The sequence below is a fragment of the Falco punctatus genome, assembly GCF_963210335.1.
Source record: "Falco punctatus genome assembly, chromosome: 8".
NCBI lineage: Eukaryota > Metazoa > Chordata > Aves > Falconiformes > Falconidae > Falco > Falco punctatus.
Window position 1 is genome coordinate 31,143,815 of NC_137588.1, and position 16,024 is coordinate 31,159,838.

The 16,024-nt window shown below is 42.7% G+C and overlaps 1 protein-coding gene across 1 annotated transcript in view; it reads left to right on the forward strand.

Moving 5' to 3' along the window:
* PDIA5 (protein disulfide isomerase family A member 5) overlaps nucleotides 1-16,024 on the forward strand; it is a 103,018-nt gene that overhangs the window by 52,624 nt on the left and 34,370 nt on the right. The window contains exon 12 of the mRNA XM_080399768.1: nucleotides 15,185-15,255. Coding sequence (XP_080255894.1) covers nucleotides 15,185-15,255 — 71 coding nt within the window. The remainder of the gene's footprint in view (nucleotides 1-15,184; nucleotides 15,256-16,024) is intronic.

A 16,024-nucleotide genomic window follows, 5' to 3' on the forward strand; every position in this document is an offset into this window, starting at 1 on the left:
AAGTTATATATTAATAAAAAGTTGAAACATGTACAAAATAGGCCCAGAATGTAGGATATCCTGTGTAACTAAAATAAGCAAGGGGATTTCAACACTGGCCTGGCATTAGCAAGTACTTAAAACCGTGTGTCGCCATGCAGCATACATGTGACATGGAGTTTTTCTAGCATATCTATCAGTCATGTGTTTGTGAGAAGTTCTTTTACTAGAGGGATAATTTTTTCGGTGATGCTTTAATTGCATAATCAGATGGCCAGTGCATTAACGGAGTGTAGTATTAAAAGACATGTGGGGAATTAGAAGCTTCCCCCTTGCCCCCAGTGCTGAAGATAACAGCTGAAGCAAATGTATCCCTGATAATACTTACGAACTGCAGAATTAGGTGCTGTGATGAGTGTGGCCGGTTGGGTCTCCATGCCTGTGGCTACTAATGATCATCCCTGAGGGCCCTGCTATAATTATTTACAATCAGTTGCACTTACTAGCCCAATTAAAGGTGTCACATCATTTTGTGTTAAGTGCAGCCTAGCACAACTAGGTTCCACTAGAACAGCTATGTGTGATTTAAACACATCAGGAAGGTCTGCAGCTTGCACCTCTTGCTTTCAGAGACCTCATACCTTTTATGCAGTCATTTAGCACAACCATTAAACAGAATATATGCTGTTTCGAGTCCTTACTGCCAGCCCCAAGAAACGTGGGTGAGTGTGGGTGGGCAGGATGAGTTCATCCTGCTTTTGTTTTGCAGGTCACTAGGGACACAAAGCAGGATTTTTAACCTTCTGAAACTCCTTTGTGTAAAGCCTTTAAGAGGATGTTCAGTAAATCTGAATATTTAGCATAGGTAGACGGTGACCCAACCAGCGAGGAGCATGAAGGCATTCTCCTTCCACAGCCATCTGTGAAGGGTGTGCAGTGTTGTGCTCCTTATTCAAGCATTTTGCTGGAATTTTGTGACTGCTGGTGGTGAGCATAGTGTTACCCCGGATATATCCAGACTAGAGTCTTGCAGACATGTGAAATGTTTTTTCTATGTGTTACGCAAAACCTTCAAAAAATGAACTGAGATCTCCTGCACTGTACAAAAGAACAAATAAACGGCCCTTTCCCCCAAAGGATTTGGAGCTTTTCCGTGGATTGATCGTATTTGTGAATGTGAGATAACACAGTTATGTTAGCGGGCCTATTTCCAAGTCTGTAACAGAAGATGTATTGCACCAACCAAAGCTATTTATGAACCATAACATAAATAAAGGCACCTATGCCACTTGTGATAGTCTTCTATTAGCAATGAGAATAAAGACTCCATGTCTGTATGTGCTGCTTGATATCTGTGCCTACATATGATCGATTTATTTAGATGCCCAAGATGACAGCTGGGTTCTGAATGTCTCTAAATATAGGTTATGCTGCCAGTCAAGTGTTGTTAAATGTTTTAGTGACATGGGGACTCGCTGAGACTTAATACTCCTGAATCACTTGAGCACAAAAAGCCCTTGTTTGTATTTTCAGTTTCCCCATGAAACTGCTGAGTTGAATGCAATTTTAAAAATAATTATGTCCAAAATATTTCCCAGATAAGTGCAGGTTGCAGTCTTCCTGACTGGATTTTGTCAAAGGAATAAAAACCCCACAAATATCCCTTTCTATATTTTTGGCATTTTTCTCCAAAGCACATCTCAGTCTTGCACAAAATAAACATAACCACGTTGCTGATAAGTCAATTCAAATGCTACTGAAAGATGTTTAAATTCTAGGATTGAAATTCTGAAGTCAGTTCAGAAATGGGTTCTAAAAGTGTCTGCTTTTCATGCACAGGAGCTACTTTCCATTATGTTTTCTTAACACAAATGACATTGCTATTTTAAAGTGTACCTGTTCTTGCAGTCTTGTGCAGAATAATGTCCTGGCACCACCATGAGCTGTAGCCTTCCCATGCACATTCAACAGGCACAGATCTGAGTAGTCTCTGATGCTGATAAGTGGTGGTGGTCAGTCATCTCTCATTGCTTGGGGTTGCTTTTCCTGCTTCTCATACCCCATCAGCCTTAGCAAAGTCTGTGGGCCAGTACTGATGCCAGAGGTAAGAGAGCGGAAAAAGTTGCTTTGGCAGTACTGCTAGTGTGAGTGTGCATTTGCTTGTTAAAGGATTAAGCTATTAAAATGTTTTTCTTGCAACATTTCTTCCTTATATGTGAGCCTAAATTCATTAAACCTGCCTTCTTCCCAGCCCTCTTCATAGGATTTCTTCAGAGACTTTATATAAACTGTTGTTGCAGGACTTAAGGTTAGAAAAAAATGTCAGTACTCTTAGCGGGATATTGGAGCTGTCACAGTTTTCCTCCCTTGATAAGAAGTGATCACAGGGAAAATGCAGCTTTTTTGCCCCCCCCCCCCCCTTTTTTTTTTGTGGTGGGTTTTTGGGTTTTGTTTTTTTCTCCCCCTCCTTAATTTGTTCTTGGAAACTGCAAGAGATGCAAGGAAATTTGGGAGATGCAGCCCTGATACGCCTTTTCTTGCTCCCCCCTAATGGAAGGGAAGACAAAAAAACCCTCTTGAGATAATAAAATGCACTATAGTTCTGATGTGTTGTTGAAATGTCCAGGAAATTTGTTTCCTGTCCTTGGGTATTTTTCAGTCCCTTTATAAACCAACCTGATAAATTACGCAGCTGGTGCTTTGCAAAGCCAACAGTTAACCTGTGCAGGTTTTTAATTTTTTAATTGCACATTTAATTGTTTTATCAATTTAGCTTTGAAAAACAACTTTCCACACCTACCTTCCCTCCTTCCTCCGGTGCATTAAACCCCAAGGTTTTGAGCCATTTTGTGGACTCTTTAATAAGAATGCCAGCCAATTAGCCCAGTACAAGATGAAGACCTCCAGCTTCTAACCAAGCAGTGAACTTGGCTCTCTCCCTGCCAGCCCACCATCATTGGTTTCAGTGGACTTATGTTTCTTACTGCTGTATGTGGTAAGATTAGGATGTAAGAATCCATTGCTCACTCTATGTTTAAAGTAAAGCAAACCCAAAATGCGTGCACAAAGCTTTTTTTCAAACTGGGTTTTACAACTATAAGTCTTTTTCAGACCCCCACTGGTTCCTTGTGAAAGCAAGCTACCATTGCAGTGAACGCTAATTGGTACATCTGTTGGCAGCCTCAACAGAAAGGCCACGAGTTGAAAAGGCTGAAGAATTAATTTACTGTACAGCCTGAAAAAAATGCCTTTCTAGCACAGGTCAGCAGCAGCCTAACATTGGCAGCCTGTGATAAATAAATAAAATTTTAAGTTTTTCTACACTAATTCATGATTCAATCAAGGATATCTTTTTTAAATGTAAATCAGTGTGGTTGCACCAGTGGAGGGTTAAAGGCTTGTGGGTTATCCAAATAACAAGTAGCACTGAATGTGGAATGGATGGAAATAACCTTTAATTTTTATTTTTCACTTTCATGTCTGACACGTGATTTTTAAAATAGAACGTGGGCTGTGTTCAGTGGCTATGTAGCTTTTGGTATCTGCCTTCAGGTGTACAGCATCTAGGATAACTCTGTAGGTAGCTGGGAAGCTGTTCTTGTTAGATTTGTGCTAGGAACCCTTTTAATTTATTTGACATCATTTAGTGGTAGTTCTTCATAAGAAGCTTCTGCTTGTCTCTATTGATGATATCAGTGTAGTTCAGGGGGCAAGTACTTTTTCATCACCAAGTCTGCCTTCAGGCCTCAGCCTTGGCAGCAGCTAAAACAGGTGTTTTGAAAAGAAGCTATACATTTGTCTGGTCTTCTTATGGAGAGGTCTCAGGTAGCTTCTGAGGAAGAGCATCAGCGGCTGCAGTAATAGCGTCTACTCTGGTATTCCTCCGTGTCTGTACTCTGCCATTGTTTCCAGTTGTATAGGGTTGATCGGTCCTTGGTTGAAGATAACTGTGTGTGAGCAGAGCTTACTGAACAGCAGAAGTTGCAGAGAAGAGCCGTGTTTTCAATATGCACTTTAACTGTGCGAAATGGCAGGGAGTAGCAAGGAAAAGCTTGGCAGGATGTAGCCCTCAGTCAAGGGTTTGCTTTAGTTTCCTAAAACGTCTTTAAGCTTTGACAACCAAACCTCACCAATGATCTCTGCTTTTTAAATTGGACTTCCCATGTGGGCAGTGCTTGAAAAATAATTGTGCCCATTATTCAGTGGTGCTGTAGTCAGTGAAGAAAGCAGAGGCAAGCAGTTCTGTGCTGCCTTGGCTGCAGCCTGAAATGATTACTGGAAGTTTCTAGTGTGTAAGGCAGGTTGGGTATTTGTGCACTTGGAAGCTTGGCACGTGCCGTATCCACATGATATAGCTATGTGTGCTAGTCCGTGGGACGATACACAAGGAGACATGCCACGTGTCAAGGTGCTTGCTGTGGGCTCAATCCTGTGCCTACTAGACTCCGCAAAAATGTTCTCCTTGCCCATAGAGAAAGCTTTGAAGGTGGCAAACTTTCTGGACTGTTGTGTAAGTCGTAGGCAGTACCTAGCTCTGCTGGGCTTCTTAGTGAAGCAGTGCAGATGTCAGGACAGGCTGTTGCAATACCCCGATCACTGAAAAACTGAAGTGTTGTGCAAGGACACTCAGGTGGTGAATGTTGCTGTTTAAGAGTCTGAACAGACATGTGAAGAGATCTGCCTCAGTTTCAGTACTGTGTTTCCTGGCTCTTTACATCCCTTAGGTACCCAACTTTAATGTTGCCTTAGTGCATTTTTAATGGAACATACAATAAAATGCTTCCCTGGACAAGTATAAATTGTGCCAAGTGTCTGTTCATTGTGTGTATGTATTTTTTAGCTGTATGTTCCCGGCAGGCTCCTGGAACAGATATGTTCTTCATATAAACCAGGTAGAAACAGGTAAATTCTTGGCTTCTGAATCAGCTTTCACTGAAGTGAGCAAGCTCTAACTATTGATTTCAGAGAGGGGAGGACTGGGATACTCAGCCTAGGTTCATCAATATTTAAGAGCATGCAAGTCAACAACAGGATGTTGCTTGATATAACATATATTTGAATATCGCTAAAAATTTCAGGGACTGTAAACAGTTCAGTGCAATGACCTGCCAGTGCAATGACCTGCCTCATTAAACTAATTACAGCAATGATTTCCAGTGGAGATTTCATCACGCATTAAAACAGGAGTTCTTGAAAATGCAGCAAACTGGAAAAATGAAGAACCTGACATGGATTTTTCCTTTAATGACCATCCCATTTATGTTCCTTGAGGGTTTAAAAATAAAAATCAATATGGGCTTTTAGTGGTACTTAATATAAATAAGAATGTGGAGAGTATAAAAGTCCTAATAACTAGCTTGTGCAGTAAAACTTGATAGGATATGTAATGAAAAGGGTGAAGACAGTAATGACTGAGTCCGTTGTCTCTTTTGTGTTGGTTTTTTGATGCTAGAGCACACAGTTCATATAAGATTATTGTCTTTTTGAAGCAGCTTGTGCTCTTTGAGCAGGGTAAAGTCATAAAAAAGCATGATCCAGTGATAAAAGCAGTAGTGTTGGCCTGGAGATGTAGAAGTTTAGTTCCTTGGCTTGCTTTGATATGTACAATCGTAACCCAAGTCACTCATATTCATCTGTTTCCAATCTGTGGAGATAACATTTCACCTTACATGGGAGTTTGATCTAGTGACCCACATCCAGGCTGCAGGATGCTCCGGTATTGCAAGGATTGGGGTATGGAAGGCATATGATCATGGCAAAAACTTGATGAACTCAGAGGAAGTAAGATTCTGACTTTGGTGTTCCCTCGCTTGTGGCAGGCAGTCTGTTTTTTGGCCCCCAAGTTTAGGAAATCCCATCTGCCACCAGGTAAGTACATGGCTCAGACAAGATGATCACAGCTGGAGCTGATGTCTTGCAGCCTGGTTACAGCCTGCACTGGGACTTGAAGGGAGGAACCTTGGCTTGCTCTGGTTCGGCTTTGTAACAGAAAGAGTGGCAAACCCAGACTTTTAGGGTGTTCACGGCTACTCTGCCTTTGGTCTGGATCTTGGCTTGCTCTGTGCCGTGGCGCTGTTGGGGGACAAAGCGTGTACTTTGATGTGGGTATCAAGAGCACTAGGCCGGACAGTAGTAAAGGAGGAAAGAAAGGAGATGAACTGTAGATACTTGGTTTGTGAAATTTGGGGGTTTGTTCAAAATCCATTGCTGTATGCTCACCTCCAATAGGGAGCAAATAGTTTATTAAAGGTGACATTTGCAAAGACTATTCCAACCAGAAAAAAACCCACCTTCCTGTGAATGTGTGGCAGGTGTGAAGGGAACATTAGTTTCTTTAGGGGTGTGCTGCCTCATTTCTCACATTGCTATTGCCTTCTCTTTCTCCTAACAAGTCCTTACTGACAGAGACTGTTGCAAAGGAGCAGCTACAGCTGCTGGAGGGCCAAAGGGCAGCCAGGAGGTGGCAGTTGAAGGGAGACTCTCCTCGTTCTCCCCTTCTCTGGGTATCTGTTGTAGATTATTTAGTTTTTCAGAGGTGTCTTTTAAAGAAATTCTGTAATTTTAGCTGTGAAAGTCCCCATTTGAGCATGCAGACTGGGTGACTGTCTACCTGCGAGCTTGACCCCAGTGTATGTATAAGCCCTTAACACTCTTGTGGTAAGTTCTGATAGGAGTAAAGCATGACTTGTTTTTATAGGTTTATTTTGCCTCTAATGATGGGTTAAGAGTAGAAATTAGCTTTAAGAATTAAGCACCAAGTTTATTTCTTCTGAAATAATTCCTTGCCTGGATGAACTTAATATACCGTGCAGAGCTCTCATTTGGAAAGTGACTTACAGTATCTCTGCTACTTGAATCATTATTAGTAGAGTTTTCATTATCAAGTTCCTCTTCCTAAACACTTTGTGAGTTCAATTTTTATCATCCTGTGGAAAGTAGAGAACTTATTTAAAGGACAAATAACGAATATAGAAACCTACAGTGAAAGATTGCTTGTCTGCCTGTCTGCTCCTTGTGCCCTTTCAGATGGACATCTGAACATCAGCAAGTGATGCTGTCTTTCTGATTTACTAATAAATTAATCCATTGCTTTGATACTGAGGTATTGTGCTGATGGTGGTTTGTCTTCTGGGGTCCCAACTGTTTGTGATTAGTGAGCATCCCAGCACACTTCTAAGTAGGTGAATACATCTCAGCTGGTAACAGCTTGTGCTCTGATTTTGGACAAGAAGTATGCATAGTACCCATTCCTGATACTTGACTTTTATAGGTATCGTCACAGTAATAGCCAATATCACCATTGCTTTTAACATTCTACCCCTAAAAGCTTAAAATGCTTTGGGATGTAGCTTTCTTAGGAAGATCTCTTCACATGGCATTCATTTTGCTAATATTTTATACAAATTGCATCCTTGGAAATAATTTGCTTGCTATGCTATTTTCCTGAGTGGACATTCAAAGATATGTCATCTAACCTCTGTTCTCTGGCATTTTCATTGCTAAATCCAAAGCATAAAGTCTTCCGTAGTGGGGTAAGAGTGTGAGGGAAAGCAGTGCAACTTCTCTTCGCTACCCAACGTGAAAGTTGTTGATAATCTGGCAATGGAGAAGGGGAGGGATCTCTTTGGGATGTGGAATAATTATGGTTTAATAGAGAAGGAAACCTTCTGGTGGTATTTTTCATAAACTCTCAACAATTTCACCTTAAGGCAGCCATGCTGTTGTCTCTCTCCTTCACATTTCAATAGGGGAGGATTAATTTTCAACACCTACTCAGGGCCATGTTCCTCCAAGCTGGTGTAGGAAGTGTAATTCATATCTCTGGGTGCCAGCTGATCTACCTTCCTTCACTACTTTTCCCACTGAAGAGGGGTGGTAGGAGGCACTATCGTCTCTCAACACTGATTCTACCAGTTGCATCATATAGTTATCACTAAGAGGGTATATAGATGCAGCGTAATCTCCAATAGCTGGAGGCTGAAGCCAGATTTGGAATGGAAATAAGGAACCATGTGAGTTTGGTGTTAATTTATTTTAAATAAAGGTGGTGATTAGCTTAAAGATCATTCCTGGACGTGTGCTGGAGTCTGTGCCGTTGCAGATGGGGATATATTTTTCAAAGGGTAATTTCAGGAGCCCGGCTCAGCCAGGGCTCCTTGTGAGGTTAAAAACAGAGAAGGGGCACTCTTGAGGGCAAGATAGAGCAGAAATCTCTCTCCCTGATTAGCTGCTGGGGATCCCTGGGAGGTAACAGCCTGTGGCCAAGGTTAGCCTTGGAGAATATTCACGCTTTCCCCTCAGCCTTTACATCAAAAGAAGATACCTTGCAGCATGACCAGAAATGAAGGCAGAAGCACGTGTTATGCAGTTCATCAGAACTGTCATCTTTTACATCCCATGGAGGCAGCCTGCAGGACCTGCTCAGCATCCTTCGTCCTCTGTGCTGAGCCTTCCCCTGCCGAGTTATGTTGCTGGCTGAAGGTAGCCCTTCTGCTGGAGCTGTGAATGCGGCATGGATGCAGACAGTGTTCCTGGAGGATATGTTTGGTTAAGCTCTCTTCTCAGTTTAATCTAATTTATGTAACGCAGTGATCGGAATATCTTTTTTAAAAAATAAATAATTGAAACTCATACTATAACTGTCTAAAGCTGTTATGAATCTTCTGCTGCAGAGCAGTTTCAGTGATGCTGGGGGGTAAACAGTTACTCCAGCATAGAAAAGACAATCAAGAATTGGATTTCAAATGCTTTCACCTCTACAGCCAAGGTGATCAAGTAGGGAGATGTGGCTTGGCTCGCTCAGTGTGCATCCCCATGTACCAGGCAGGTGTCAGGTAGTTCAAGTGGTGTTGGCCTGCTCCAGTGATCTGATCAGGAGTTTGTTTGGTAGCGACCCACACTGTGCTACTCGGTTCTTCTCAGTGCCCTGAGGCTTTCCCCTGGGAACATCTGTGCCTGCCCTGTGTGCTCTGCAGCATGTGCAGGAGGTGCTCCCAAGAGAGACGGTGGCTGGGGTGGGGTCACCACCACCTCAGCAAGTCATATGGATAGGAGAAGGGGTGACCGATTTGTAGTCATTTTGTGCCCCAACTTGGTGCTGAAGAGCTGACGGAAGCAGGCAGGGACTTTCTTATGCGTGCACATGCTGGGACGGGATTTGCACAGATCATTGCATGCACAGATTGACTGTGCTGTGAGTTTGTGGTAATGCCAGTGAGATGGTGATAATGGTGGGGACGTGATGCTGTACTGCTCTCCTGTCACTGGGATGAACTGTGCAGCCCACGCAGCCGAGGCGTTAGGCTGCAACCACATAAATGTAGCATGACTGCAATAATCCAAACTGCTGAAGTATTTTCCTTCTAATTCTGTATTTGTTTTTCCTCAGAGTCTTTTCCGGGCTGACCATTCACAGGCTTTGTCTTTTGTAAAGGCGTAAAGCTGTTTTGCTTGGGGGATCGCTGTCAAGCATGTAATACTTGGTCACATCAAATCTACCTTTAGAAGTCTAGTAGTGTGGTGGGGCATCTGAATTTGTATACATGTGCATATATTTCTAGTTGTTGGAAATTTGAGTTCACTGTCATGTTTAAAGTGTTGAAGCTGTTCCTCCTGATCTTGTAAGAAAGTATCAAGCCTTGAATCATCTTTAAGCATCTGGAACTTTACCTAGGTGGGCAGTGCTGCTGTTGAGGAGGAGATGGATGGTTTGGTGGGAGTAAGTACCCAGAGGGGAAAAAGATGCATAAAATTTCTTGAGCTCCTGATCCTTCATAAGATGATAATTTTTTTTTTTCTTCTTCTTTTTTTATTTTTTCTAAGCAGAAACCTGGAGATCTGGGCATGGCCTGATGGCTGTGACCATTGTTACTATTAGGTGAATGTGCAACCATGTTGGTTGCAAGTCTGTACCTGTGATTATGGGGAGAAACAGCTGCTTTTGTCATCCTCCTTTCCTGCCAAATTTGTGGATGATTTCCCATCAGATGCCTGCAATGCAGATGGCTAAATTATTCAAGGGAATCTGCAGCTGTTGTAGTTTATGCTCTCCTACGCTGGCGAAAGAACTGTAAGCTGCCTCACGTCGAACCTTAGAGCTACTCTTTTACATGACGCATAAGAAATCTTTGCGTGTTAAAGACTCCCATGGCAGAAGAGAATATATTTGTGTTCTCACGTAAGTGATAAGAGGGTTGGGACTTGTGTGTATCCTTGCCCTGGCTCCAAGGATTGTGTCTCCTTCCCGCATATGTACTCTTGCTTTTATATATACAGGTGTATGTTCAAAGCTAACAACAGGGCACACATAAGGGTTGGCTGTTCTTCTGTGTTCAGAGGTCACTGTGCTTCTGGGATTAGGAATAGAGAAGCCAAATGTGTATCCCCGGGTGTTAAATGTTTAGAGAGCAAAAGTGCATGTGAATTTTCTGCAATTTTCTTTTTTTCTTTAAGTTGTCTGTAAATCTTCAGTGAGCGTAGTCTGAACTGCCAGTGAGCCACTTACTGAAGGCAGGACATGCTTTGTGCTTCAAATTTGTTTTCTCATCAGGCTAACGGAGGTATTTTTGATATGCAGCTATAGATGGATGTAGAGCTGTCACGATACAATAAATAGCTGGTGTGTGGTAACAGTACTCGAGCAGTCTGTTGATGGCAGAAATTTAATGATTCTTTAAAATCTTTATTTGCAATTTAATTTATCTCTAGGGTTCTTCATGTCAGAAATTCCCTGTCTGGAATTTCCCCGCCTGGATGTTGGGTTTTATCTCTTGCTTGTCACGTACACTTCAGATCTTCAGACAGTGTTGTCTTGAAATGAGAGGACATGACCAAAAGCATGGTGTTTATTTATATAGCTATAATAATCTGAAAGAAGCAAACAGTGAATGACAGAGAGAAACAGACATTTGTATTGTGGGGACAGTACTAGGACAGCATATGCAGGAGTTTAGCTGGAGTTGCTTGACTCATTTTCTGCCTGTCTTCAAGCAGGCAAAACTTGGTTTTAACAGTAGAAATGTTCGTGTTAGTTCACATCTAAAAACATTTGGAGCAACTGTGCTCGTTATTGTGAGTCTTTGCCATGGTGCCAGTCAGGTGGCTGTAAACGAATACAGATACTTAACTCGGGGAAAAAAATTGCTTGATACCTTGGTTAACCTTCCCTTTGTCCTGCTCACCTTTGCATGTTAGTATCTCTCTGTCCGCACTTGGCCTTTGCCTCTGCACTTGCCTACTGGCACACCCTGGAAAGGATGAAGCGCTGAGTGAGTGTTGTCCTCTGCCCTGTGGTGAGATTCTGGAGGGAAGTGACTTGTCTGCACTGGAGCGATGTGGAGACCTTTGATTGCCATTGTTCTGGGGGTGCAGCTGAGCTGTGTGACAGTGACTGCTCTGAAGGAAGGAGCTGTTTATCTGCTGGCTGCGCAGTGCAAATGAAGAGATTGATTATAAATAAACTGGGAAAACGGAATCTTTGCTTCATTTAGACATCTGTTTTAAAAATGGTTAGCAAGGGTCTGTCTTGTACCAGATGTCCTAGCACTGATTTTTGTAAGCTTTGACTTCTTTTTCTCATCTTGTAACACTTCTCCTTTACACTTACTCTGTGTGCTCTTTTCTGTTCAAGCCTTGGCCCTTGCAGCCTGGGGCTCCTTTTGTGTAAGAGGAGCGACATGAGGTGTTGAGAGGTCAAAAGGAGTTGTCCAGAACTGTTCAGTGGAGCCAGACACTGAACCCCTACTGGTTTCTCTTGTTGGATGGAGAGTAACTCTGACTTGCACCTCCAGGGGAGCCACTTGTCTGCAAGAAAAGACCAAGGCTTTGGGAGTCCTGTGTAGACACCTACAAGTCCCTTGGGTGTTTCCACCAGCTGTGACCCAGAGAGGCTCAGAGAATGTCAGTGCTTGGAGTAGGCTGTGGAGCATCCCTGTGTTGACTGCGACCTTTCTCTTCTCACCTGGGATTGAACGAGTCGCTTCCCTTGCGTAGTCTTTTAATGTCAGTATGCATGACGGTGCATCTTCTTAGAGCACATCTATCACAGATGCCCACTACAGACAGACCTGCGGGCTTCCTTCCACTGTCCCAGCAGCCCTTATGCAGCACATTGGAGCATCTGGGCTAAGGGCTAAGGCTTGTTATTTCCCCATTCATTTTACGAAAAGAAAATGTCTAAAACTAGAGGAGCTTAGCACAGAGGGATACAGCTGCTGCTGAGCAACCTAATGTAGCAATCTAAGGAGAGGCAGTGACCTTGCAACTCATTTAAATGACTTTTTCATTGGCTTTGAGAATTTAATGACATTCATCACAGGATTATTGAAAGGTAGGATAAATAATCATGGGAGAAATTAATTGATTTGGAGCTTGTAGGTGTGACTTCTAATTCATATTTCCCCTTTTCTTCAATGGTAGGTGGAAGCAGGCTGTAGCACACGGTAGCAAAATTTTCATAAAGATGGCCAGAGAAGCATTGTTTATCATGGGAGAAGCTCTTAAGATTTGTTGTTCCTCTTTCAGATTCAGTTTAATGTGGTGGCTTTTTTTCCAGGCTGGCATATTGTGCTGTCCTCTGTCAGGGGCAGAACAGGCATTGCATGATAAAGATTTGAGGACTTCACTTTGCTTTTAGTGCCTTTAAAGACCTGATCCTGCTTTCCCTTGGTTTTAAGCATGAGTGAGCTAGCTTTGTGGCAGTCAGGAGTGCGGTGTGATGCACAGTGTGATGAACAGTGACATTTCGTAGTCTGGATACATTTCTCCAAAGTATTACTTACGTGGATTTCAGACACTTTGCGTTGTTTCTTAGTTCCTGGGCAATGTATGCCTAGCTTGTTTGGGGTTTTGGTTTGTTTCTCTGCATAGGTTTCTGAAAACAGGTTGTTTGTTGCTTTTTGGTTGATCAGATCTAATATTAGTAATTGTGGAATATATTGTGTGGATACCATATCTAAAGCACAGTATGAAGCTTGCTCTGGCTGGAGGACATGCTGGCGGGAGTAAAGCTCGCCAAGTTGAAGTTACCCCAAAGTATTTTTTGGTACAAATTTAAGCTAGCTAATTCAGAGAAGTTCCCAGGTATCTGAGCTGGGACTTGAGATGCCCTTTGTTTAGAAGTAGGAAGAGCACAAAATGAGTAAAGTTCCCTGCTCCTAAAAGGAGAAATAAATCAGCCTGGGCAGGTGTCAAAGGGAATTGTCAGCCCTTTCCACAAAGCCATATGCATGCAAATTTTCTGTAGGTGGCAAATAAATCATTTTGCCAGGTTCTTTCATGCTCTTAACCAAGTCAGGCAGTGCTGAGACAGTAACTCTTCCTCAGCCTTTTCCAGCTGCTTCTTCCTCTGAAGCCATCACATCAGGTTCCCAGCTTGGTGGCATGTGCTCCCTCTACCATGTAAAATCAAAGCAAAACTTCCCCTTCCAGGTGAGATCCCCTTCTCCTGCTGCTGCTGTCACATTAAAACGTTGAATTTTGCTCAAAAGAAGGACGTGGGGCATTTTGATGCTGTTCTCACTATCAGTTGACTAAGCGCTCTGGAACCTTAGCTGGTGTTTGAACTGGAGTTTGATCTGGGATCAACCGTTCGGGTGTTTGCTGTAATTCTCAGGTGGGATTTGCAGTCTTTACTCACATGTATCCATCCTGTTCTATAAACATGCCCTGAAAGCATTTTGTGGTGTGCTGTGGTGGCTGGAGCTCTGCCGAAGTCCCCGTTTGCTGTGCTGAAGTTACACCTGGGTGTCCTATTGCTTCTTGGCTGCAAACGCTCTTTGACTTGTGCTATATAAAACATGGGTGGTTGAGTTCAGCCTTGCGTTTGCATCTGCTGGCTTCAGCAGTTGTCCCATTAGAGGGAATCAAAGCAGTGCTGAGACTGAGAGCCCTTGGTTTGTTTTATTTTAGACAGGGGTGTAAAAATAGCCCCAGCCCTGTTAGCCATACACCTTAAAAATGGCTTTTGCTGAAGCTGCATTGAAACAGATTTCTAGCCATATTTTCTGATACGGCTTTCAAAAGCTCAGCAAAGTCTGGGTTTTCAAGTGCCTGTTCCAACAATAACAGCTGAAGAAAGAAAAGCTGGCTGCTGCTACGAACAAGAGGAAAAAGTGTGGCAAGGGATTGCGTTGAGATTACATTGCACCAGGCCAGGCGATTGCAGTGCGCCTGGATCGCACCGCGTGCCTTATTGCAGCTCTCTGCATCCCCAGCCTGCATGCAGGAGCCAGCCCTCGCCCTGCCAGGTGTCAGTCCTGGCCACCCCATCCCTCTGCGCTGAGCCTGCGGTGGCTGTGGCTGTGCTGGTCCCTTGGGGGCAATAGCAGGGGTGGCGCAGGCATGAGGAAGGGGCTGTCCCGGAGGCCCAGCATCTTGCCGTAGGCGCTGGGATGTAACTTCACATTGCTGCAGAAACCTCACCTGGTTCTGAAAGTTCAGCTTGCCTGGAAGCAATTGCACCAGCTGAAAGCAGTTTAATTTACACCCAAATAATTTATTTTAAATCTGCTTTTCTTGCTTATGCATTCATTTTACTTTATTGTAATGTCAGCACTTAGCAGTGAAGTAATGGCAGATCTCTGGAGAACTTCGCACAAGCGAGAAAGCACCATTATCTCGGTTTTACAGGCCCTGCTTATGTTGAGAACATATGTGGTGGTGTAATTACACTGAAGTGATTAAATCAGTGCAAATCCTTGCTAGAGGGACATGCTGCACCGCTGTAAAGCGGGGCTTATTATCAGTGCAGTTTAATTCAAATTACATTACTCAATTAAGCTGTGCTAGTATAAGCCTCCGCTTAAAGTCAGGAAATCACGTGACAGCTCGTGTTGTTTTTTTTTTTAAAGCAGATAAAGATGTGGAAACTGAAATGGGTGGGGTTGCGCCTCACCCGAGAGCATGTTAGAAGCAAGGGGTTTGACAAGTAATGTGTTTATAGTACTTTCTGGGAGGAAAGAAGTGTGAGTGTGAATTCAGGAGTTGTATTATTATTTTTTAGTAGATGAAATTCTTTGTTTAAACCATAGTGACCACTTTGGAAAAGATCCTAAATCATACTAAGGCTTTACAAATAAATTAAGTGAAATGCTTACTAAATTCTAGTAATTTCTGCCACATGCTTTTGGACTTTGATAATGGCTAGATGGGTCAATGAATAACTGTGGCATGTGCAACTTAATTGGATTTTTTTTTTTTTTGGCAGGGTGTGGGCATTGTAAGAAAATGAAGCCAGAATATGAGAAGGCTGCAGAGTTTCTCCATGTAGCCAGTGATGTAAGCTAATTTCCTTTATTATATCCTTCAAATAATCACTTTTATTACTCCAGTTATTTATTACTGACTTTTCTCCCTACAACAAATTCAGCTGTTCTCATCCTCCCACAGGACCCTTTCAAAATGCGCTTCCAAAGTAGAGTCTCATCGCTAATGCATGAGCTCTGCCAAAGTCTGAGGAGAACATTCTGTCTTGAACGAAAACAAAATCGAAAAATGTTTATGTATTCTGCTGTAGGCCTTATACATAATATGATCAAATCCAAAATGGTTTTTTTTTCCTCCTTACTTAAAGGCATCAAATGTGAAGAAACATAGGCTTTTATTTATGAATTAGATTTGGAAAAAACCAAAGAGGGTTGATCCCTCTTTCACATACCCTGGTTTTATGGTTGCATCACTCCATTAGCTTCATTGTAAGTGCTGCATCAGCGTGGCTGGAGAAGAGAGATCCAGTAATGTAAGTATTAGTGTTATTGATTCAGTCTCATGCTGTGTATGCCACGGAAGAGGGGAAGTAGGATTAGTCTCCCCCATACCTTAAGCATCTTCAGTGGAGACATCTAGAGTTCCTTTGTAGTTGTGGGAGAAGGAGGAGGAGATGAGAAAAACAAAGATCAGATGAATCATGCTCTACAAATGTCTGTTCTCCTCTAATAGACGACTCTAAAGGTGGTCCATGTAAAGATGCCCACCAGTTAGGGAAAGGTGAATTTGCCTTGAAGTAAACTTGTCTTTGACAGTGCTCATTTCTTCTGGGAGAAATTGG